This window comes from Alternaria ethzedia (genome assembly GCF_023757985.1).
Source record: "Alternaria ethzedia strain BMP 0044 chromosome Unknown scaffold_6, whole genome shotgun sequence".
Taxonomy (NCBI): Eukaryota; Fungi; Ascomycota; class Dothideomycetes; order Pleosporales; family Pleosporaceae; genus Alternaria; species Alternaria ethzedia.
Genome location: NW_026056199.1, coordinates 858,248 through 881,900, shown reverse-complemented (window position 1 = coordinate 881,900; position 23,653 = coordinate 858,248). Strand labels below are relative to the sequence as shown.

The window sequence follows — 23,653 nt, the reverse complement described above, 5'->3', positions numbered from 1 at the left end:
CCGGAAGTGTCTTCGATCATCGTTGACGGCGACGACGACCACACGCCTTCACCCTGCACCTCCGGCTATTGCAATCACCTGCCACGCCCTGTCACTACTATATTTGGCTCTCACCCATGTCTGGACTACTCGCATAATCTTACAATCTGTAAATGGCCCTCGCAGCAGTACAACCTGCAATGAATCTAGAGGGCAAGAACGTGCATCCATTCTTTACCAAAGCTACCAGTATGCCACCATACTACTCGCAAATCCCGCGCTTACCTAATTCCTAGACGGCCACGTACCAGATCCATCGCCAACCGCAATCGCAAACGCAACTCCCATCGATCACGCACTCGACGATCCAGAGACCACCGAGGCCGATGCCAATTCCACCCAAGGACAGAAGAAGAGGACGCGAAAGGCCGACCCAAAGAGCAAAAAGGTAGCTTCTCACGCGAAGAACCAAGCCTCTCTAGACCAATTCACTCGCCCTCCGACGATACAAAACAATGATCGAGCCAGCTCGGGCAACGCGAACATACCCGTAGAGGCTTCACTAGAGGTCGACCCAAACCACGAGCGGAGGAAGAGGCAGAAGACCGCGTCTCCAGAGCCTTCCATTCCACCAACTTCGGCGCAATCCGAGCCCAATGCATTCAATTGGCACCAGCAACTGCAGGTGGAGGCTGCGCGGCCGATTGAGATGCAAGGGTTACCAGAAACAGCGTTTCAGACAGGTGATATGGTGGTAGATGCAATACAAGAACAAGCTGTCGCGCCTGGCACACAGCCTCTGCCAGACTTGGATACAGCCGCCTTTCCATCCGGTCCTGTCGCAGACGAACCTCAGAAAACAACCCCGAAGAAGCAGATAAGAGTTACCAAGAGCGGCAGACTAGTCTCCAGCCCACCAAAACCAGCGTTCGATACCGTAGCCTCACCGAAGAAAAGAAGAGGTCGCCCGCGCGCAAAACCAAAGATACTTCCCACCGTGACAGTCATACGATACGGAACCGATGCAGCAAGCCGATCTGCTCTGGGCCAGAAGATTGAGGAAATTCTGAACGCAAAGAAGAAGCTGGCAACGCGTCCCGCGGCTCAAAAGAAGGCGACATCGAAACCAGCTGGGCCGGCCAAGAGCACACATCCCTTCTTTCTCGGCAAAGCCCCGAATGACGCTCTCCCAGCAAAAGTCGTCGCACAATTGCCACCTCCAACCCCAAGGAAGAGCGCTGTGACTCCGGGAAAGCTGCGCGCCGAGACTCGACGAGATCCATCGCCTGAGGGCCCACCGGTTTTCAGGCGAGGATTGCAGACAAGTAATGCGGGAAAACAATCTGGTCTTAACGAAGTCTGCTGGCCCACTTGTGAGAACGCGCATGTCCGCAACCTGGAATACCCATCGCCGTGTCTGGACAATGCCACATGCATGCAATTGCCACTCAGACCTCGCAAGCTGAAGCAAGCTGTGGTGATACTACCGGAACACGAGAACGTGGTCGCGAGGCTGGCGCGAGGCCTTCAGGGTTGCAGTAGGAGCGAGAGTCGATCAGTTTCCGAGTTTGAGCCTCCTGAAGATGTTCGTCTGCCCAAAAGGCTACTCACTACTGGGTCGGAGATCCAGCGCCTGGTACGTGAACAACTGCTGGCTCAGTTACCTTCTTCAGAGCTTCCAGAGAAGCCGTCTCACCCCGCTGTCAAAGATCTGTTCCGAGAAATCGAGCATTGTCTCACGCCATTTGACGAAGCCAAATGCGAGTCCCAACCTTGGACTCTAAAGTACTGCCCGAAGAGTACATCGCACGTTCTGCAAACTGGCATTGACGCAGTGGTTCTCAAAGACTGGTTACAGAGTCTGACCGTCATGGCTGTAAGCGGCGCAGCCAAAGTCGCTACAACGCTGGATGTCAAGCAGCCGCCGCGGAAGAAGCGGAAGAAAGCTCTAGACGATTTTATTGTAGCGGACGATGAAGAGGATGAGGAGGACATGGTCATGCTTCCAGCTGCGGAAGGGACCAGCTTCACACACCCGAGATCTTACAGACAACCGCAGTGGACGCGTAACAAGAACGTCGTACTTATCAGCGGTCCTCACGGCTGCGGGAAAAGCGCGACTGTGCATGCCGTCGCAAAGGAAATGGGCTTCGAAGTATTCGAGATTCACGCCGGTATGCGCCGTTCAGGGAAGGACATACAAGATAAGGTCGGTGATATGACCGGGAATCACCTCGTAAATCACAAACGCAACGCACCGTCCGTGCAAGAGACTGCTCAAGCGGCCGACGACGCGAATGATGCCGACAGAGACACTGCTCTAGAAGAGGACATCAATAGTGGCCGACAAGGGACAATGACCTCCTTTTTCCAAGTCAAGACCGGAGCCGGAGCGGTCAAATCGAAAGTCAAAGCAAATGAACCAGAAGTCAGCAAAGGCCCTGCACTCGTAGCTCAAGCTACACTACCCATGGCACAAGCCTCGCGTAACTCGCAGAAGCAATCGCTGATCCTCATCGAAGAGGCTGATATACTCTTCGAGGAAGATCAGCAGTTCTGGGCGCAGATCACAAAGATTGCATCTTTGTCCAAGCGTCCCATCGTCATCACTTGCAACGATGAGCGACAGATACCCATGCAAGACTTGCCCCTTGCAGCTGTCCTTCGGCTATCACCCCCTCCCGTGGACCTGGCTACAGATTACTTGCTTGTTCTTGCTGGCAGGGAAGGTCACATCTTGGAGCGGCAGACTGTAACAGAAATGTATGAATCGAAGGACCACGACCTACGAGCTAGTATCATGGAACTTGACTTCTGGTGCCAGATGTCTGTAGGCGATAGGAAGGGAGGCCTCGAGTGGATGTACCAGCGTTGGCCACCTGGTAAAGACTTGGACGAACACGGTCAAACCTTGAGAGTTGCCAGTGAAGGCACATATACATCTGGCATGGGTTGGCTATCACACAACCTCTTCGAAACGCAGGGCAATCCGGCGTTTGATAATGAAGAGGAGCTTTTGCAGGAAGTCTGGGCTGATTGGGGTATCAGTCCGTCAGCATGGGGAGCCTCTGAAGCAACCGGTGCACAGTCATCCGAAACACCCAATACGGATCGGACTGATCAACTGAAAGAGCTCGCGCGTCTGGAGGATTACACCGACTCACTCAGTGCTGCCGACGTGTTCTGTCGCGTCGACCTACCCACATATGAGTCCAGCTCTCACCAGCCTACCGACTCCACCCAGCCACTGATTACCGACAAAGCACGCCTTAGCTATACGCTTGCCGCACCTCTACTCCAAGTCGATCATAGCTCAGACTTCTTGAGTCTCGACACCGCCTTCTCCACACAAACGCATCTGCTCATCCAGCGTACATACCCGGACCTCTCCCAAAGCCATAGCCTATCAACAACCTCCCATCTGCGCACAGAAACCGACTACGCAAAAGCCATACTCCAGCATCGCAGAAACCAAAACGCAGACACCACCCTCACACGTCTTGACTTTGCAGGAGCCCTCGACCCTCTCGCCGCGCCACCAGACCAACTCCTCCCCGAGCGCACTTCATTCACTCTCACACCATCCTCATTCGACCGCACATTCAGCATCATCACGCTCGACCTAGCACCCTACGTCCGCAGCATTGTAGCCCACGAGCAGATCCTCGAAGAACAACGTGTCCGCATGTCAAGCTTACTGATTAGTACTGGCGGAATAGGAGGCAAAAGAGGTCGGACCACGCGAGCAAGTCGTGTGGCACTCGAAGGAGGTGTTAGGGAAACAAAGAGGAAGGATAGGTGGTTCGATGCTGATGTAGATTTCGACGCTGTCATGCGCACCGCGGGTAGGGAGTGGGCAGGCTTGGGTTGGAGAGGCGAGAATTGGACTGAAGAGAGTGGGGAGGAGGGTACGGCGAGTCTGGCGGGGACGCAGGAGGGAGTTGATGATGGGGATGGGGATGTTGTGATGCAGGGTTCTCAGGCGTGAGATCAAGATCTGGTTGATGTATAATGTATATAGATGCATGATGTATAGGAGCGTTTGGCATTGCATTTTTGGGAGCGAAGTACGGGATATTAGCATAGATGAGTACATAGAAAGCCCGACTAAGAATATGACTACCTCACAATACGTTTGAAGAAGACTAAAAGTACTGTGTTTGAAGAATTGATAGCATAGCAGTCAAGAATAGCAATGACCTCAGAAAACTAGCTATACGATACCCACACGGAAAAGATGAGTCAAAAACGCCAACCTGACCCTGTCGGGCAAACAGGTAACCTCAACGCCAAGTCCCATGTAAAACATTCAACACCCTCATTTTCATCCACGCGCCAGCACTATCCTCAACTCTCCACTATCCTCCCTGGTCTACAAAACACCACACCACGCACCCTCCAGCTTAATCCGTTTCGCGCCGCTGCCAAACTACGTAGCCGACACCAACGGCAAACTCTGCCTCCCGCTATCCCCTCTACTCGACGCATTCCCTGCCGTGCGCATAAGATGCGGACTAGCCTTTGGCACAAGAGGCGTAGATTTCGGCGGCGTCGAAACATCAGTTTCAGACTCGTAATCCGAGGTGAGTTGGGTGGAAGGCGCGTCTTCGGATTCTGCGTCGCTGGCTTCGGTTTCGGGGTCGTGGTGGATGATCGGGTGGGTGGGTTCAGTGGGGGTGCTGGTTGTGAGGGAGAGGGAGGCGGGCTCTGAGGCTGGTCGTGTTGGTGTGGGGAGGGTGTCGAGGAGATCGTCGTCGTTGTCTTCGGGTAGGGCGACCTTGATGGCTTCATCGTCCAAAACTGTAGATGCGTCGATGGGAAGATCAGCTGGTGGCAAGGGCGCCTCTTCTGCTGCGGGCATAGACTCTACTCTGGCGTCTGGCGTTGAAGGAGTGTTTTCGTCGATGCGCTCGTAGAAGAGCATGAAGACGTTGCCTTGGTGCGCTTCTTCCTCAGATACTGGATATACGCTGTCATCACTGAAGCGCCACCACTGTTCTGGCTGTGATGCCGACGAGTCTTCTTGTGAATCCTCCATCGCAACGTCTTCGGCCTCCTCGTCTTTTGTTGATGACACTTCAGCGTCTTCATCGCTCTTGGGCTTAGGCGCAGGTTTAGGGTGCGAGCGGTAGCAGACGTAGTGACCGTTACCATGCGAACCATAGTGTGTGACAGCGGCGCGCAATCGGTATTGGAAAGGCGAGTCTGTCATGGGCTCATCCCTTGCTAGCATCGACTGTCTAGGATCCTTTGGCCACTCCTCTTCCGATGCAGCGGGCTTTTGTGAACCATGAGGAATGCCACCCAAGCACCAGTTCCCAAGATCCAACACTGATGGGTATGCGACGCCTGCAGTGTTCTTGAATGGCATACCAGTATACTCGTTAAAGCTGCTTCGGTTGACGTGAAGGACTAACGATTGGGGTGCTCGCGCAACGACTGCCTGTTTCGACTTTGTGCTCTGCACCCAGTTCTTCTTCGGCACGTTCAGAGTCTTCAGCAGTGTCTTGTCTTCGAAATCTTCTTTTTCAAGTGCTTCCTGTACAGCGTCTAGTCTTGCCTTCAGCGGCGATTCCGGCTTGCCAGCAACCAGGGGCGCGAGTGTTTTCTCCAACTTAAGCAGCGTGCATTTGGCGCATTCGACGCCATCGATGAATTCTAGCGTGGTGTACTCGTCTAAACATTCACGGACGTCGTAGTTGTAGTTCCTGCCAAGGGATACGGTGATGCAGTTGAACGGAATGAGCGTGAGGCCTTCAGAGTAGCCGCAAGATGTGCAGCCAACGCGCTGGGCGAGGCGTCCCTCGAGCGGGTTCGATGGAATCTGAGGTGATGTTTCCGTCGCGTCCGAGCCGTTTTTTATTCCTTCTTGCGCTTTCTCATCCAGGTCCTTATAGTCACTGAGGCTCTTCGTGACTTCAAGCCACGAGACAGACGATCGCCTCTTACTGCTCGCAGTCTTCTTGACCTCCTCATCAAGTGCATCCAATATCTTGCTATAATATTCCTGCGCGTCCTGCTGCTCGAAAGTGCTCATCGACTTCAACTTGCCACGGATCCAGAAATGCTGACCTGTATTCGCAGGGTCGTTGAGCTTAGTGATGATATCGAATAGCGCGCCATTTGTGCTCTCCGAGGTAAGCGCGGGGTGTGCGGAGGTCGTCTTGGAAAGGTGGTCGCGTAGCGATGGAAGGGAGGCGAGGCCTTGGATAACGCTGTTCTGGTAACAAGAGTTGCTGATATTGCCCAGGCCTGGCGGCACGTCACTGGGGCCATGCGAGAAGGCGTTCGCAACACCTCGTACCCCCTTTTGTAGTAGATTTCCCGGACTCATGCCAAAGAGGCTACCGAACATGCCGCCCTGTTGTGTGGTGTCGTCGTCGCTGGTGTTGGAGGTTGTTGAGCTCAAGGAGGCGCTGCGCATACGCAGGACGTCGGTCGCCATCTCGAGAAAGCGCTGTATGAAATCCCAGACGGGAAATCCAAGTACGTCCAAGGCTTTGAAGAGGACGTATAGGCCGATGATAGCGCCGAGCAGAGCGGACGTGATGGTGGTATGCGACTGGGTTGTGTTCCAGCGTTGTTGATAGGCCTCGAATTCGGGGTACTCTGCGTAGCTCATAGCTGGGTGCAAGGTAGGAATAAATTTGAAACGCTAGGCTGCTACAGGCAGGCTGTGGGAGCGGCGGTAGCGAAAGGCTTTTCCAGGTTGAACTAGGAGTTGGGTAACGCTTGCAGGCGCAAATGGTGGGTCTTTCAACCTTCGGGCCAGCGCATGGATGTGGTTGTGGTTGTGGTCAGACAGAGCAAACGCGGCGGTGTGTTTGTCTGCGACATGGGCGAGAGACTGGGTGCGACAGTCGGGGCGACGGCGGTGGTGGCGGAACGGCGTGAATATCTAGGCCAAGGGCGAGGCATCTGAAGGGTCATCGGGGAAGGTGCGGGAGCGCGCTAGCGGCTCAAGTGGATCCCGAATTTTGGGTTCGCGTTCACGAGCTAGTGGGGACTTTTGGAGACGATTTTGGCTCCAGTTGAGACTTCTTTCGACTGCACACGAGATTTCACTAGAGAGTATACCACGTACCGCGATTCGAATACTGAATCGCGCGTCTTTGCTCAATCCCTTCACACCACTGGAACTCTGTAGCGACAACAAGAAACCAACACAATGGCAAAGACAGCAAAGGTCAAGAAGCGCCGTATGTACCACGAATACACCATCCTCATGAACAACTCCTAACAACCACACAGCGGTGAGCATCCACTCCCGCACCGCCCGTCGCGCCGTCTCTCCCTCCCTCAACCTCGACAAAGCCGCCCAAAAACCCGCCCACACGACCCGCGACTCCGCCTCGCCATCGCGGCCCTCCAAAGTAAACCCCCACGCCCTCGCCGCAAAAGATGCCGGCATCCAGAAGAAGCGTAAGAAAGGCACAAACATGACCCGCGCACAACGGTTACGCTACGAGAAGGGCCTCGACCGTGCGGAGGAGAATATGGAGAAGCTCGAGAAGAAGCGGATGAAGAGTGTGGGCAAAGAACAGAAGATCAAGGATAGGGCCAAGCAATGGGAGGACGTCAATGGCGATGGCACGAAGAAGACGAAGAAGCAAGTTGCGCTTGAGCAGTTGGAGGCGGAGGAGAAGAGGAAGGAAAGGGAGTGGGTTAGTGATGAGGATATGGACGAGGATGAGGCGGCGGCCGAGGACGGTGCTGAGGTCAAAGATGGTGAGGTCAAGGGCGACGGCAAGGAGGTGGATGTTGAGATTGCGCAGAGCGTTCCGGCGCCTGTGGAGGAAGAGGAGATGCTTTGAGGTAGAGCGAGAAAGAAAGAAGGCTCGAACACAAAAGTCACGAAGCATATGATACCCAAAAAGTTACGAATTGATACGTTGGACTTCTCGTCATCGTCATTTCAACGCCCACGCTCATTATCGGTCGAAATGATGTGCTGATATACAAGCCAGCTCCTTCGTCAATAACAAAGAAACCCAGGCTGCTAGTACCGCCCTGTCCCTCGAAACAGATGCACAAATCATCAACCCCTCCTACCCCATCCATTTGCATAGTCATTGTCTGCCTCCACCGCTGCCCTAAGCTGATCCTTGTAGGAGTGGTAGAGTTGCCTGATGCGCCCATTCTCCTCCATCGTATCCACAATCTTTCGTGCCTCCTTCTCCCTCTTGCGATCGCTTCGTCCATCTCTCTTGACTAACTTCTCCGCTGTCAGGTGTCCCTCATCCTTGAGGTAGTCTTTGACCCATTGGTAGAGATTGTAGCGCCAGTGGTACAATGTATGCGCAACTTGGGCATTAGCTTTGCATGTTGAGCCGAGTGGGAAGCGGTGGGACTCTGGTGGTATCCGGTCCCCTTGGTAGTTGAAGGTTGGCTTTTCGCCGTTGAGGTGGGTTTCAGAGTCGGCGGATAAGGCGGAGTCACTGTCGCTATCGCTGTCGTCTGAGGCATTGGCGAGAGGTTCCAGTGTCTCCGGGTGGTAGGGCTGGCCTTGGAAGAGGACCTCGAAGCTAGCTGTGTGGTTGGTTCGGTTGCATGCTTCGCAATGTGGTGACATTACGGCCCTTTCGGCAGCGCTGAGCTCGTTCATCAAGAGCAACGGTCTTGCGCGAATAGCTCTGGTAAAGTCTGCTGTCCAGGCTGAGGATGTGTACTTGGAACCTGCGAGACCCTTCACTTCATCGTCCAGTTTGCGGAAAGTCAGCACGTAGACGTTCTTCTCCGCATCGAAAGCTGGATGAATCTTCTTCATGACCATCCACTCGACAGCGTGTTTGAACAGATCCCGTGTTTTCGCGCGCGACAGACTGAACGCCAGACGCATTTCATCGAGATCGTCATTGACAGACGGTTCTCCGATCACATTATCCGGATCGTCGTCGATGAAATGCTCATCTTCTTGGTCTTCTTGAAACATGTCAAGGGCGTTGGCATCGCGGTCTGACTCTTGCTCGTCGTCCTCGATGTCATCCTGTTCCAAGATCTCAAGATCACTGTCTGGCTCTTCCTTGATAACCTCGAGTTCAGACTCGGAGTCTGTTTCCACCACAAACGCTCTTTTGCGCCCAGGTGTCGCAGAAGAGGGCGGTTCATTGGTACCAGCACGTCGCCTTTTCAATGCCTCTAGAGCTTCCTGGCGTTTGTTTTTGGGCTTGCCTTGCGTGCTTCTCAGTCTGCCGCGATCTGGTAATGGAGAGGATCGCAGAAACGCAAGTTCCTCTTTCAATTCGTCTTGCTCCTCGTCGTCCTCGTCATTGTTTGCGCTTCCCTCGCCCTTGTCCTCATCTTCATCGTCTGACGCAGAATCCCCACGATTTGTAAGTTGGGGCGTGGCTGACGGCTCTTCCTCATCTTCTGAAAGTGACTTTCGTCTCTTCAGTCTACGCCTCGTGCTTCGAGGTGGGCTCTGCTCTTCTTCTTCAGCGGATGGGGAACGTCTGCGGACGATCTTCCGCCTCGAGCTCGGTGCTGGGGTAAGGGGTTCGTCCTCGTCGTCCTCTTCGTCTGGTGTCGAGGCCTTCTTCTCAGTCTTTCTTCGGCTGCTGCGAGGCGCAGGCCGCAACTCTTGCTCCTCTGGTGTACTCTCCTTCCTCCCTCGCCGTTTGCTGGCCTTCGAAGACTCAGTCTTCTTTTTCTCTTCCTTCTTCTTGCTCTTTGGTTTCTCCGATGTATCAGATCCGATCTCGATAACACGGCGTTGTCGTTTGCGCGGAATGACCGTGACTGTCGGTTCCTCGTCTTCAGATTCGCTGGGCGTCGCTGCTCGTCTCCGCTTTCGCGACTTCGGTTGCTCCACCTTTACTTCGTCCTCCTCTTCCGACGTCTCTGAGCTGGCAGAGCCATTGTTCGATCCATCGAACATACCACGCGCTGTGCCCCCGACTGGCATCCCTAACCGCATCGCCTTGTTTGTTCCCACTACCAACTCGTCCTCGCTTGAAGAATCATGCTTGTTGTTCTTGCTCTTGTTGGAAACTCTGCTAGGCGCTCGTCTTGTCGGTGTCGTAGCCGTGAGGTTCGGCCGCGACGGCGAGGTTCCCATAGTCGTAGCGGCAGTCGATTTAGTCGCAGGTGAGGAATGGGAGGCAGGTGAAAAGTTGATTTTGGTCTGCCGTTTGCGATCGCGCGCTTTCTTGGGTGCCATCTTGGCGTGTCCAGTCTTGGAGTCTGCTTCACTATGGATGTCTCTCACTGAAGTGTCGGCCCAGATTCTATCTTGCGCAGCGCCGTCGCGTCGGACAATCGCGTTGCGAAAACGTCGCTGTAGATGTGCGAGTGTCGCAAACTCCCGAGGATGAATGCGCGACTATTATATTGTTCAAAAGTTTGTATAGAGTGCTCCAAGACGGCAACAATGCGTCTTCCTTTCGATGACGGTGGGGCGGCAGAAAGAGTGCGCATCTGCAAGGACCCGGCGATTCAGGCAGGCGCGCGAGCACGTGCGCTAGCGTAATGTGTCTACGCGAGCTCCAACAGCCCATATGGCAACTGCACATACCGAATTCGTAATACAGATCTTCAAACAACGTTTACACAAATCGAATTCCTTTCACCGGGTGTCACTCTATCGTTTCTTTCCGTTGTAAAAGCTTGGTGTTGAGACTCTTTTGATACTACATCCATGGATGACCTCGAGGGTCCGACTATATACCGAGGTACCATCTCAGCGACCGGCCCAAACCAAGAGCAGACCCTAACCTGAGTCAAATACTTATTCTTCTGTTGTCCAATTAATGTTAATCGTCAAAAGAAACGTTGTAGATATGGCGGCGCCAGCGGCGTCACAGCCGGTCATATCATAAGGCGATACATCCCATGGTACACGTCTTCTTGAAGCTCTTTTACATAAATCCTACTCGTCTCAAAACTCCACCTCCTCTCGACGCTACATAGCGAATCTCTCTAATTAGAAACTTGACTTGAAGTATGCAGGATCGACGCCCTCTCTGATCATATCTCGGTCGAAATCCCGCCAGCGCTTCGCCCACATATCATCAGATCGCTGTTTGACGTCGATCGTTTCCCCAGTTTTCATCGATCTCTCTATATCAAGGTAAGCTTCATCGAAAGATCCATAATTCAAATCAATTGCAAGTCCGTGAATCAACCGTTCGTAATATGCGCTGTCATCCTTCTTCTTTGCGGGATCTCGCGTTCGTTGCAATACCCCGGATCCATCATCTTCTACACGACCGTGCCAACTACCCCTACGAGCCAAAGGCTGAGCCGAAGAGCCCGGTGAGATCTCGCGGTGTGGGCGCTGGTTGACTGGCTTCTTGTCAATAACCAAGTGCTTCTTGTCGTCGATCGGTTTCTTTTGCACTGCTTTGCCCAGCTCGGTCTTGTCGTGGAAGCTCAATCTACGAGCTCGTGCGCCAGCGGCTGGAGGAATAGCTATCGCACTCTGCTGTATGTGATTTGAAACTAGGGGGCCCTCCATCTTGTCGTACTCTGCACCCCATTTTGATACCGTCTTCCTTGCTGATACTTTGAACGTTTTGAGGTCACGGGCCTTATCGTATTCCTCTTGTTCGCTCCGTTTGAATACTTCCTTATGGTCCACATGCGGGGTGAGCATGAACATTTCGTGATGCCTGTTTTTGCTCTCATCAAGTATATATTTCCTCCTTTTGTTCTGAATCATGTTAGATCTCAACTGTTTCTCCTTATTTTTCGAGTGAAACTTTTCCGCCTGCTTTTGTTTGTGTTCAAGACGCTCAGCTTTTATCTGCTCGTCCCAGCCGTTCCCCCAGTAGCTATTTTTTCTCTTCTCCACGGTACCCTTTCTTATGACTGCAGGTGGTAGGCCCTTTCCGTCATCTGGGGGCTCAACCCACTTCTTCTTGAATTTGGGTTCTGGCTCTCCGGCACGCAGAGCTTCCAAGGCTTTGACCTGTTGGCGATAGTTCTTCATCTCGATTTTGCTCTTTGGTGCCAACACTGGGTCATACATGCCCTTTCCCTCATCTGGGGGCGCAAGGCGCTTCTTTTTGTTGAAATTGGGTTCTGGTTTTCCGGCCCGCAGTGCTTCCAAAGCTTTGAGATCTTGGCGGTATATGTTCGTCTCGATCTTGCTCTTTGGTGCCAACACTAGGTCTTTCATCGTGTTCTAAAGATCTTGAATATACCACTTCCTGCGTGGACAGATGCTACTCCAAGAAGTGGGGTTATCGATGGGATATCAAGCGTAATATAGCTAGGAGGCGTTGTAACAGTCTCTTTGTGATTTTGCGTGACTGGAGGAAACGTGGTTGGTTGATATGCTGATGTTCGCTCCTGGCGAATACTGATTGAAGTGATGAGTAAGTTGAAAGGTATATGTAGTTGTCGATAGTATAATGCGTGTTCTAAAGAAGCAACGCAAGGATGGCTATGTCGAGGGATACTTATACCTAGCACATCAACTAGGTTCACATACTCCTGTGTGAAAACGCGTTCGTTGCATTGAATGTGGCTTCACATACATGTCTGGTAATGGAGTATGTATGACAAACAGTTCCAATCTTTACCTACAGACTCACATACCCAGCTTTCCACAAGACATTTCATAACTCAATGCTACAAACCTGCTCGATTCCCTCAAAGGCGACGGTACCCTCGATCGACGAGCTTCATGGCACCAAGCTACCCGATTCTGATATCTCTGTGCACCTAGAAGGCTTTAGATCCCATATTTACACATGAACATTTCTAATCCTTAGAAAAGCTACGCTGCGCCAAGATACAGAGAGCAAAGCGTAAGATACTGTAGGGGAAGTGTAGAATAGAAGAGGGCGCGTGTTGGAAAGGCAGTTTGGACCGACATGTCACGCAGACATACAAATGAGTTGCATGCGGTGTTCAGGAGTCCACGCTCGACTTGAGACTCGAGTATCTTTTTGTCGAGCTCCAGCGGATAAACGTGGAGATGACGGTTTGGGTGATACCTGTTCGCTGTATACATAGTCCCAAATCATCGCAAGCGGTGAGAGCTGACAAGAGAGTTTGGCTGACAGCACGTTCCACAGGTTCGTCATGTCGCGCGACACTGACTGCAGGCTACGAGCGGCGTCAGGATCGGAAGTCGGCAGCATGTAGTGTCCCTTGGCGAACAGCTGCAGAGGTGTTCACGGAAGGATCAAGCGCGTCAGACCAGGCTGAACTGTGTTGGTGGTTCTAGACGCGCATGGCCAGAACGCGGGCGTGTTCAAGCTTTCCCGGATGTTCGCCCGCACGAAGCAGCTTGTCCCGATTGCCTCTTGAGGTTGGTGTTCTCCAAGGTTGAACAGATCGAGACAGCTCGATTCGTATGTCGAATGACTGAATGCGCTTTCTTCAATTAAGCGAAGCGCATGCACGTGGTCGACTCGAAGTGTTTTTCGGACGATGCCCGGCTACAACGGCTGGTATACAGACCACTCGTGATGATGTGTTCGCTGGTGCATTACGAGGACGCAGAATCCGGTTTTGGGATGAAGTCGACGTTGAACTAAGAATATCGATGTTGTTGTGCGGACTGGGCTTCAGTCATGGTGCAGCTGTCACCGAGATCACGCCATCTGTGAGCCTCAGGCCTGGGCTGGGATAGACGCAGTAGCAGTAGTGAATCTTAGCCACGAGCTGTCGTTTGAAGCGTGAGCAGGGAACGGGCAAACCATATTCTCTACCTGTTCAACATCGCATGAACGTATTGATTTGGCGGTGCAGTAGCGGCCAGGTGGTTAGATTTTGTTGTCAGTGCTGGGGAAGGCATCCAGCTTCCCCAGTCGCGAAAAGAGGGTCCCCCATGTCTCCCCGATATGATCCGAGGCTGCGCGCGCCCTGCCACCCTGCGCCGACGAGATTGGTTCATGCGCGGACGAGACTCACCCTGAGGAGGCTGCACAGTGTTCGCGATTGATACGGGCGAGAAAGCCCAGAGCGCGCGTGAAGCAGTTTGGAGTTGCACACGCGGCCCACTCTGCTGGCTTCAGTCTGCGACGTTTCGGGCTGCGGAGTGACTGGGGGCTCCGCGGCTGGTGGTAGTTTCTGACTTTCTGTTTGGAAGGGCCGAAAGACGCGCCAATCAGCGGCGGGCAGTGGCAGTCTGGAACGGCAGGTGCCACCGGGACCGCCTGCATTCCCTCAAGCTTCGCCCAGACACCTCCCACTTGGCCTTGACGCTTAACCCACGACGGCGACCCTCGACCTCAACACCACACACAGGCCATGTCGCTCGTCTGAATCTCCATGGGCTTCTTCTACCGGACACGAACTGCTGCTGGACCAGTATAACCGCCGACCGACCATGTGGGAGGCCGAGTCCTGGCGGCATGGAGCGCCTCTCCTGGACCGTCGCGCGCCCGATGCCACCCGACCCTACGTGAGTATCACGACCGCGACGCCCTCCACGCACGCGACTGACGACCGCTACCAGCACTGTCCCTCGTACAAGCTGCCTGCCCACGGTACCATCGAAATTTCGCCCGGCAACACCATCACGCTCGACCAGAATGCCGTCTTCCGCCCGCTCTGCACCAACACGGCCACCCAACAGGGCAACATCGACGACGGCACGGGGGGCATCACCAGCGTCGCCGACATGCGCGACCCCTTCCACGCCTCCATCACGCCCCAGGCCTACGCGACAGGCGCCGCGACCGTCATCGCCTGGATGCTCGTCATCATGCTCATCATCACACCACGCACCTTCTTCGTCGGCAACGCTTCGGGACGCTCAGGGCTCATGGGACGACGCGGCATGATCAGCGGCGCAACAGGGAGCGGATCCATCATCGGAGTCGGAAGCCGTCCATGGCTGCAGAAGGCCGCGGCCCTGACCGTCGCCATTTCCCTGACGCTCGCCACCGCCGACACGTTCAAGATCGCCGAACGCCAGTACGAGGAGGGCTTCATCGACGCCATGGAGCTGCGCGACCAGGTCGTGGCTGGCATGGAAATCAAGGTTTCGCGCGTTGTTTCCGACATCTTCCTCTGGCTCGCACAAGTACAGACCCTGATACGCCTATTCCCGCGCCACAAAGAGAAGGTCATCATCAAATGGGTCGGATTCGCTCTCATCTTGCTCGACATTGCATTCAGCTGTCTGAACAGCTTCGGTCCCTATGAGAACCAACGCCGCCCCGCACACTTCGACACCGCGATCCCCGCCCTCAGCTACCTATTCCAACTATCACTCAGCATGCTCTACGCCGCCTGGGTTATGTACTACGCCATCACCAAGAGACGATACGCCTTCTACCACTCCATGATGTGGAACATGAGCGTCGTTGCCCTGCTATCTATCATCGCTATCCTCACGCCCGTCGTATTTTTCATTACCGATATCGCCAACTACACCATTGCCGGATGGGGAGACTACTTCCGCTGGGTAGGGGCTGCCGCTGCCAGTGTCATCGTTTGGGAGTGGGTGGAGCGCATTGAAGCGCTGGAAAGAGAAGAGAGAAAAGACGGAATTTTGGGGAGAGAAATATACGATGGAGACGATATGCTCGACAACACCCCGTCCGACTCCAAATGGCCTTCGAAACGCAAGGGCCAGCTATCAGAAAAAGATGAGAAGAAGAGTGGGGGAAGCTCAGGCGGCTTCGGCGTCGGCGCGTTCACATCAGCACATGCCGGCCGCTTCAACGACCTTGCTCAGAGGTTTGGACGCAAGATGACCGAATCACCACGAGCAGAAGCACGAAAGAAGCGCACCATCCACATTCCTGCACCACCTCCGGTTGTGCGAAGGTCCGCATCTGCTGCACGTGGAGACCGCAACTCGCGGGCCTATGTACGAGTGCAGACTCCGCCTCCAGTACCAGTCATCGCATCACCGGTCAGCAGGACAGACACCACCAGTGCTGACTCGACTGTATACACAGTCCGCTATCATCCCATAAGCGATACACCTGTGAATCCCCGGCACGCACCGGCAGACGATCGACCAGGAAATCGTGAAGCACAGCCACAAACACAAGACTCATCACAGGAACCTCGGGCTCAACCAGCTGATCCTGAGGATCCTGAAAAGGGAGGAGAACTGGAACCTGTTACCAGCCGGAGTAGATTCCAATGGCAAGCTTTAGGAAACCCATTCCGACGAAAAGGACGGACCCCGCCAAAGGAACTCCAGAGGGGGCAGGTCATCGAACCACTCGCGGTAGACGACGTCGCAGCCAACATACCCCCTCGCAACTACAACGGGCTAGCTCTAGCCGATCGGCTGGGAACCTTTGCTGCACAGCAAGGCGAGAAGCTCAGGTCGAAGAAGAAACCTGGGTCACAGCACGAAACGACTCTGCCTGTCACGATCATTCCAGCTCAACCTCGGGGCCAAACCTGGTCTCCAGACATCATCCGCCAGCAGCAACAAGCTCAACAGGACGAGTCCTCTGCCAGTGCGGGTACGCAGCAAGCGAGTGCGCCAACTCCGAGCGAACATGATCAATCTCATGGAGGGACTAATTCAAGCGAGGTCGTCAACCTGTCGGCCTCGCCAAACTCCACACGCACTCCCCGTATCCGGTTCTCGCCGGCAGCCCCGCTTGGCCGCCAACACAACACTGGTGGTCTTGGGACAGAGTTGCGACAACCGCCGTCTGCACCGAGTTCACCGTTGCCACAAGACGAGTCGACTTCAACCATCGACTTTAGCAGGCCCGAAAACCACACTCGGACAGATCACAACAGGTAGCTTGTCGGCGCACCATCTTCTCTCGCATGTTTCTGTTTATATTTCGAACGTTGATAACACGTATATACCCCCACATTGAACGGCGCATTGGTGGCATGGATTGAGGACAGTGGAAACCCCACACAGCATTGGCATGGAATGGCGCAATTGGAACTTAAAAAATCTTTGGTGTTTGTATGAGGGATGGATACCCGCCGGCCATAAGGTCAGGCTCTTTGATTTAGGTGGAATGGCGCAAGCCTGCGACGACAGGGGGAGCAGTGGATACTGCGATCTATTAAGCGCTATAGCATGCACAGCAAAATATCAATAAATCAGTAAATCATACATTCGCACTTGTCAGTAACTCCTACGTTTACAGTTGTCCAAAGTCAAGCAGGTGTGCCAAGGCATTGATAAGGCTGTGACGATCTGGTAGGGCATGGGACGGGCGTTAGTGGAGCCCGGTTCCTTGCACCGCCGCATCATAGCTCCATGTTATCATCGCGTGTAGCACCTCCAGTCTAAGCTGTGGCCCTGCATTCTGTCCATCGACGACGTGCAGCTTAGAAATAATTAGTCGGCTGCGCATCTTCTCCAGACGACAATGTCTTTATTCGGTGACGATGACCCGCCGCAGCGCGCGAAGCAGTCATCGTCGCTCTTCGATGACGATCCCAAGCCCGCGGGCAAGACGGGCAACAGCTTGTTCGCAGACGACCTCGACGCCAACGACTCGCCCTGGGGCTTCCCCACGCCCAAGAAAGCCGGACGCGAAGCTCTCGTCAAGTCGCTGCTGCCTGCCTCGGACGTGCCCGACTCGTACATTGACGCTTTCGACGCACTGCTAGATGCTGGCGACCGCGAAGGCAATGGGGTCAGCGTCGAGGGTGTCAAGAAGCTACTGGCCGAGAGCGACATCCCCGGTCACGCGCAGTCCAAGATCCTCGAGATTGTGCTACCGTCTGGTGGCAGCGCCGAACTGGGCAGGAACGAGTTCAATGTTGTCTTCGCCCTGATTGGGTTGGCGCAAGAGCATGAGGACATCACCCTAGACAGCGTCGACGAGAGGAAAAGGAGTGAGTGTTAGCATCGTCGCGCATACCGCGAAAGAACGATATTGACGCCCCGCCAGATCTTCCCGTCCCAACCGTGACGCTGCCACAGTCCACCAAGGCCCGCGAACCATCACCTCCTCCCCAACAAGCCCAGCCCCCGACCCCTCCCGCGCCGCAACGCCAGCCGTCTGCGCAACAACCGTCTCCTTCAAGCAAGTCGAGCGCGCCTATGCGCAAGCAATCCTTTGGCGACCCAGAGGCGGATCCTTGGGGCAGCCCTGACCTGCACAGAGGCCACAGCCACGCGAGCTATACAAGCTCCCAACCGCACACCAACGGCTCGAGCTTACCCCCAACCGCACGAACGACGAGTCAGTTTACAACACAATCGACCGCCGCTTCCTCCAACATCCCGCAGCCCGTCCAGCCAAGTTCTTTGAGCAGTGAAGGTGGCTGGGGCGGATACAATGGCGGAGCGAGCCAGCCATTCGCTGCCCCTGGCTTGGGCGAAGAAGGCTTTGGCGCACCCGCAGGAGGAGAGGGTGGCTCCAATGCGACACCAGAGTTGGGCAGATCCATTGGGCGACTGAATCCAGGCGGCAGTGGGAACGAAGAGGTCATTACCATTACTGCGCTCTCAGAGAAAGAGGGCATGTTCATGTTCCAGCACCGCAACTACGAAGTTGCCAGCTCGAAACGCACCACAAAGGTCGTGCGCCGATACAGTGATTTCGTCTGGCTGCTGGACTGTTTGCACAAGCGGTATCCCTTCAGACAATTGCCATTGTTGCCCCCAAAGAGGGTCGGTAGTAAGTACTCATCCTGCTGTAGCCTTGATACGTATTGAGATTTCTTAGTCAACGGCAACCCAATAGCTGCAGATGCCACTTTCCTCGAGAAGCGAAGAAAGGGCCTTGCGCGCTTCACCAACGCGCTCGTACGGCATCCAGTTCTGAACCAGGAGCAGCTGGTAGTCATGTTCCTGACAGTACCCACGGTAGGTTTAATATGTTTGGAGACTGCCTAGCATGCACTAATTGGAACAGGAACTCGCAGTATGGCGCAAACAAGCCAACCTCTCCGTTCAGGAAGAATTCACCGGCAAACCCCTACCACCGGATCTCGAAGACTCCCTCCCGAAGACCCTCCCTGAGCTCTTTGACACCGTCCGATCTGGCGTCCGACGCAGCGCAGAAACCTACATCACCCTCTGCAGCATGATGGAGCGCCTCTCCCGCCGAAACGAAGGAATGGCAGCCGAATACGCACGTTTCTCCTCTGCTCTCAGCGGACTCACAGAGTCAAGTCAAGAAACATACGCAGTCGACACAAACGACGTGCCATTGTTGAACGAGGGCATGAACGCTACAGCGCGACACCTCGACTCCAGCAGACAATTGCTAGAAGACGAATCAAGAGGATGGGAAGAAGGTGTTCTCGAAGACCTGAAGAGACAGAGAGACACTCTAGTCAGCGTACGCGACATGTTCGACCGCCGAGACAAGTACGCCCGCGACAACATCCCCCAACTGGAAAAGCGCATCGCAAACAACGAAACCAAGCTCCACAACATCCGCCAGAAACCCGCCGAGCAGATCAAGCCCGGTGAGGCGGAGAAGGTGGAGGATGCCATTTTCAAGGTTAGTTTCCAATCCCCTTTATACAATGAGGTCATCTTCTAACGCGTAATACTAGGACAAGGAATCCATCGTCCAACAACACGCCCGCGGCGTCTTCATCCAGGAATGCATCCGCGACGAACTACTCTTCTTCCAAAAGTCGCAATACCACGTTAGCAGACTGCATCAGGAGTGGGCGCAGGAACGTGTCAAGTATGCGGAGCTGCAGGCGGATAACTGGCGGGCGTTGAGTGAAGAGGTGGAGAGTATGCCCCAGGCGGAGTAAGCAACACGTGTGTTTGTGGAATTAAGAGAAGGGGAGATAATGTCTCCTTGTCCGTTTCTTCATGGCAATCAAGGGCGATGAATGAAAGGGCATAGCGGTGATGGATGGGTGAATGACGGATGCTCGTGCTCTCGTCTTCTTGAACAGTTGGTTGTCGGATTGTCATGAGCCAAGGTTGTAATTTGTACATGTCTCTTACGTCTTGTTTTGTTGCTTTCGTTCGCGCGCATTTGATATCAAGAGGTCGACGTATATACCTGTGTATGAATGAGATTGGATGCTTCTGCCTTGTCCTCAACGTATATCTGCTGTTCGCTTGTGCTGGCAATATTGTATCATCTGCTACTTGACGGGTTCTGTGAGATGACGAGGAAGATGAGCGCTTGCCCTGTCCATGACTGTGGTATAGTAGGACTAAGAACAAAACTGGGCTGTCGATGATGAGATATCTTGTCGGGGTGACGAGCCTTGGGTCCCAGCTGTCGATGACAGCCTGCATCATGTGTGCTGAGTTCGAAAGACGCCCCTCTGTTACATCAGTGCACCAATAATCCATGTCTTCACACCACGAGTAAGAGCCGCATTGTGAATTCAGGATTGATTTCTCATTGCATGCAAGGCCGGGTATCCCCCATTGCCCGTAAACACAGTATGAGGAAATACGCCATGCAGAACCATCCCCACCCGACTACAAAGCCCACTCTCTCAGCTTGCTTTTCCTTTTATCTCAGACCCATATCCGTCCTCTTGCTTGATCGTGTGGGGCGGTCGGGTCGAGGTAACATTGTTGTATCGTATCGTCAGGTAATCATCGTCACATGCGCCTTCTACTCCAGCCCTCGAAGCGTACGGTAGAGAGAAAATCTATCGGTGCTGTTGCGATGTGAGTATGCGTACATCATTGTAGAAGTAAGGTACAGAAGACGTACCTTGACGAAGCCAATGTCGGAGCTCTTCTCGCGGAAGCACTGACGGCAGATGTTGAGGCCGTACTTGCGGATCAGACCAGCGGGGTGGGTGCAGACGCGGCTGTGAGTACTGTGTTAGCCATCGCGTACTGGTATCCTGGCCCGTTGCATCAGGTGCATCCAATCCCTCCCCTCGCGCAGACCAACACGGTGCGCTCGCCCTGGCCCCAGCCGCGTATATAATCGGCGCCTCTTCCCCCTCCTCCATCTAGTGTATCGAAATTTTGGATTCAAACGTACCACTCGCGGGAGCCCTTGCCGTAAGTCCTAGGGCGCGAATACCAGACCGACTCGTGAGACATGATGTGTGGTTGGAGGGTTTTGGACGGGGGATTGTCGCTTGCTATTTCCAAGTCAGTTGAAATTGTACATTTACGAAAGCCTCTGCGACGGCTTCAAAAAGGGCTACTGACAGTATTGACTTGTTGTCGGCGGTGTTGAATCGGGCGTGCGTAGGCTTGTCGGGGTCACGATGCTCGACCGTCGAAATCGAATATTGTGTGGGGTGGTCTGTGCTGGCCGCTAACCTTGCCGGCGCCACCGCCGCGGGGGCAGCCCTCAGAACTGATCGCGACGTTTCGCTGTGCCAAGAGATCGCCATAATCCACGGTTTTACTGCCAAAGATGCCGCATGCGGTAGTTTCACTAGTAAAAAGTGGGGTTTGCGAGCTGATCAGATCTGTGACCGCTAGATGCTGTATCGCCGGAGAGCGGCTGCTTGCTTCTGCACGTGCGCTCTTGTGCTCTTTGGGACAGAGCTTGGAGTCAAGAGCGTACGATAGGGACTGAAGCACTTTTACTTGTGTAATGCACTAGAAACCCCCAGGATAAGTTCGACAATAGTATACACATGAAGAACCTAGAAGATATAATGACATTTGCACAGTGGTGTCTCCCTGCACATACCACGTCACCATCGAACTGCAATCCACTGCTACCGCAACGTTCATACACAATCATATCGTACAGGTTAGGATTTCGACCTCCAAGCGCCGATCAAATGTCTACTCCCGACGGTGACCCAAGTTGACCACCAGCGTGCCACTCCTGCTCCTATTCACTGGTCAGTTTCGGTAGGCCCTTCGCTCTTGTTGGCTGAGCAACTTACTCTACTTTGTGGAATCTTATCCTTCCGCCATTATCCAAGGTGGTCGGGCTGTATTCATCGGCCTTGAGGGGTGCCCTATATATAGGAGGAGAAGGCTCCACCCGTTTTTCCTCATCCAGTGACGACGACACTGTTTTGTGATATCTGATCTTCGCCCCGCTTTCAAGGCTCTTCGTCTTGTATTTGCTGGGGAGGGGTGCGCCTTCCTCTAACAAAGTGATCGCTGGGTTGTGGATACGGGGTGGATTTGATCGCTGATCTGTAGCCGGTGTGTCGTTATTTGTAGCCGACGTGCGCCCTTTTGTGAGACGCTGCTCTTCGGCTGTGAGAAGCTCCATCTCCCGGTCAAGAGCCTCGATCTCTTCTTGCATGGCCCTCCGCTTTTCGCGGTTTGCTTGCTGCCTTTTCCACTCGTCGCTTTCTTCGCCTTTTCTGACATTGAAATCAAGAGGTTGATCAAAGGGGTCGATGGGTCCGCCGAGCAGCCAGTTGGCTCTGTGCTTCTCCTCCTCTAGCATCGCTGCAAACTTCTTCCTGGTCTCCTCAAAATGTGGTCTGTTCCAGTAGTCCTTTCCATAATTCGCCCGCAAATCACGATGAAGGTCACCAACAAGGTACAGACTACCTGTCAGGACGATCGGTCCTTCGGGTTCTCGAAGGTATTTTGCTGTACAAAGCGCTCGGAGCGGCCCGCCTTCTTCCACAGCTAGCCCTGTGATAGTGGGCTCGATCGATTTTGCTATGGCGAGGAGTCGTTTTGGATGCATTGGTTTCACCCAAGGCATACCATCCACCGGACCAAAGGATGTAGTGACGACGTTGTCTCCTCGGTGTAGTATGTTTCTCAGGAATTTATGTGCATCTTTCCCATCGGTCATTGCAAGTACCCATGTGATAGGCCATCCCCTGCGTGGCCTTTGAACACCAGGAACCTTCTTCCTTACCCGCAGATTCCGTCCGACGTGGCCACTCAGCAGTGTGGCAGCGTCAGCGTTATGAGCTCCATCTACCAGGATGAACTCTCCTTTTTGACTGACTCCAGTCGTGCCATCCGTGCTTGGCCCACCAAAGATAGGCGGTACTCGAACCGGCTCTAGTCGTCCTGGGTATGGAATGTTCCTTGCGCCGTGCAAGGTTTGTTGCATCACAAACGGTTTCATCTCTTTGCCGAGGCTCTCCATTGCTGCCATCGTAGCCCTTGCTGCGAGGACAATATTTTCTCGTTGATCGGTCGGTTTTGGTGGCCGGTCTTCGTTCGCAAACAGCATCTTCGAAAAGCCCGGGGGGTCATATTCCAAACAAGGTCCTGCCCCAATGCTGCGAGCATGTTCCTCAATGACCTCTTTGACGTTTCCCTCATTTTTAGGATTGACAAGGTAGGGCACATCCGGCCTGAGGATGCCAGCTTTGTGGAGTGCGATCTCTTCTAGGGTATCACCTAAAAAGCCTTCGTGGTCTCGCGCTATCTTTGCAATGACTGAAACCGCTTGGTTGTTCAATATATTGGTAGCGTCGAGCTTTCCGCCCATGCCCACTTCAACGATGCCAATGTCAATTTTGGCTTCGTTGAAGATGTGGAAAGCAGTGGCGGTCAATATTTCGAAATTTGAAGCACTGATGCCATCTCTTATACTCAGGTCCAGATAGTGCTTCTCGATCTTGCGAAAGAGGGCCTCTTCCACGGGCTTATGGTTGATGCTTATACAGTCCCATCTGGAAAAGTTAGATGAGAACTAGCTCACGTGACAGCGTGCGTACCTGTCTATGAGATGTGGAGATGTGAATTTGCCAATTGTGAGTCGCTTGGAAAGGAGCCTCGAGGCATAGTGGCAAATGGATCCTTTGCCGTTTGTGCCAGCGACATGTATCGATTTCCACGGAAAGTGGACATTCTTCAGAAGCAGACTGATCCGTTCCAAGCCAGGCTGGATCATGACCACGAGACGAGTAGTTTACAGTAGCATAGGCAACTATGGGTCCA

At 53.8% G+C, this 23,653-nt stretch overlaps 8 protein-coding genes across 8 annotated transcripts; 4 read left to right on the top strand and 4 right to left on the bottom strand.

Annotated features, from left to right (window-relative positions):
* Positions 1 to 179: 179 nt before the first annotated feature.
* Positions 180 to 3,967, top strand: J4E87_003573 (uncharacterized protein; the record flags this gene model as incomplete). Its single annotated transcript, XM_049375198.1, has 2 exons — positions 180 to 228; positions 276 to 3,967. The coding sequence occupies 2 exons, from the start codon at positions 180 to 182 to the stop codon at positions 3,965 to 3,967; spliced, it is 3,741 nt and encodes a 1,246-aa protein (XP_049235120.1).
* A 441-nt stretch (positions 3,968 to 4,408) lies between these two features.
* On the bottom strand, positions 4,409 to 6,601 carry J4E87_003572 (uncharacterized protein; the record flags this gene model as incomplete). Its single annotated transcript, XM_049375197.1, has 1 exon — positions 4,409 to 6,601. The coding sequence occupies one exon, from the start codon at positions 6,599 to 6,601 to the stop codon at positions 4,409 to 4,411; it is 2,193 nt and encodes a 730-aa protein (XP_049235119.1).
* A 546-nt stretch (positions 6,602 to 7,147) lies between these two features.
* J4E87_003571 (uncharacterized protein) lies at positions 7,148 to 7,793 on the top strand (the record flags this gene model as incomplete). Its single annotated transcript, XM_049375196.1, has 2 exons — positions 7,148 to 7,178; positions 7,231 to 7,793. 2 exons carry the CDS (start codon positions 7,148 to 7,150, stop codon positions 7,791 to 7,793), a joined length of 594 nt encoding a protein of 197 aa, XP_049235118.1.
* A 224-nt stretch (positions 7,794 to 8,017) lies between these two features.
* On the bottom strand, positions 8,018 to 10,138 carry J4E87_003570 (uncharacterized protein; the record flags this gene model as incomplete). Its single annotated transcript, XM_049375195.1, has 1 exon — positions 8,018 to 10,138. One exon carries the CDS (start codon positions 10,136 to 10,138, stop codon positions 8,018 to 8,020), a length of 2,121 nt encoding a protein of 706 aa, XP_049235117.1.
* A 762-nt stretch (positions 10,139 to 10,900) lies between these two features.
* J4E87_003569 (uncharacterized protein) lies at positions 10,901 to 12,097 on the bottom strand (the record flags this gene model as incomplete). Its single annotated transcript, XM_049375194.1, has 1 exon — positions 10,901 to 12,097. One exon carries the CDS (start codon positions 12,095 to 12,097, stop codon positions 10,901 to 10,903), a length of 1,197 nt encoding a protein of 398 aa, XP_049235116.1.
* Positions 12,098 to 14,260: 2,163 nt separating this feature from the next.
* Positions 14,261 to 16,654, top strand: J4E87_003568 (uncharacterized protein; the record flags this gene model as incomplete). Its single annotated transcript, XM_049375193.1, has 1 exon — positions 14,261 to 16,654. The coding sequence occupies one exon, from the start codon at positions 14,261 to 14,263 to the stop codon at positions 16,652 to 16,654; it is 2,394 nt and encodes a 797-aa protein (XP_049235115.1).
* Positions 16,655 to 17,240: 586 nt separating this feature from the next.
* J4E87_003567 (uncharacterized protein) lies at positions 17,241 to 19,596 on the top strand (the record flags this gene model as incomplete). The annotated part of the gene is made up of 5 exons (XM_049375192.1): positions 17,241 to 17,712; positions 17,769 to 18,500; positions 18,549 to 18,688; positions 18,738 to 19,331; positions 19,387 to 19,596. The coding sequence occupies 5 exons, from the start codon at positions 17,241 to 17,243 to the stop codon at positions 19,594 to 19,596; spliced, it is 2,148 nt and encodes a 715-aa protein (XP_049235114.1).
* An 864-nt stretch (positions 19,597 to 20,460) lies between these two features.
* J4E87_003566 (uncharacterized protein) lies at positions 20,461 to 23,606 on the bottom strand (the record flags this gene model as incomplete). The annotated part of the gene is made up of 7 exons (XM_049375191.1): positions 20,461 to 20,469; positions 20,526 to 20,625; positions 20,805 to 20,831; positions 20,978 to 21,039; positions 21,092 to 21,128; positions 21,673 to 23,385; positions 23,431 to 23,606. The coding sequence occupies 7 exons, from the start codon at positions 23,604 to 23,606 to the stop codon at positions 20,461 to 20,463; spliced, it is 2,124 nt and encodes a 707-aa protein (XP_049235113.1).
* Positions 23,607 to 23,653: the final 47 nt, after the last annotated feature.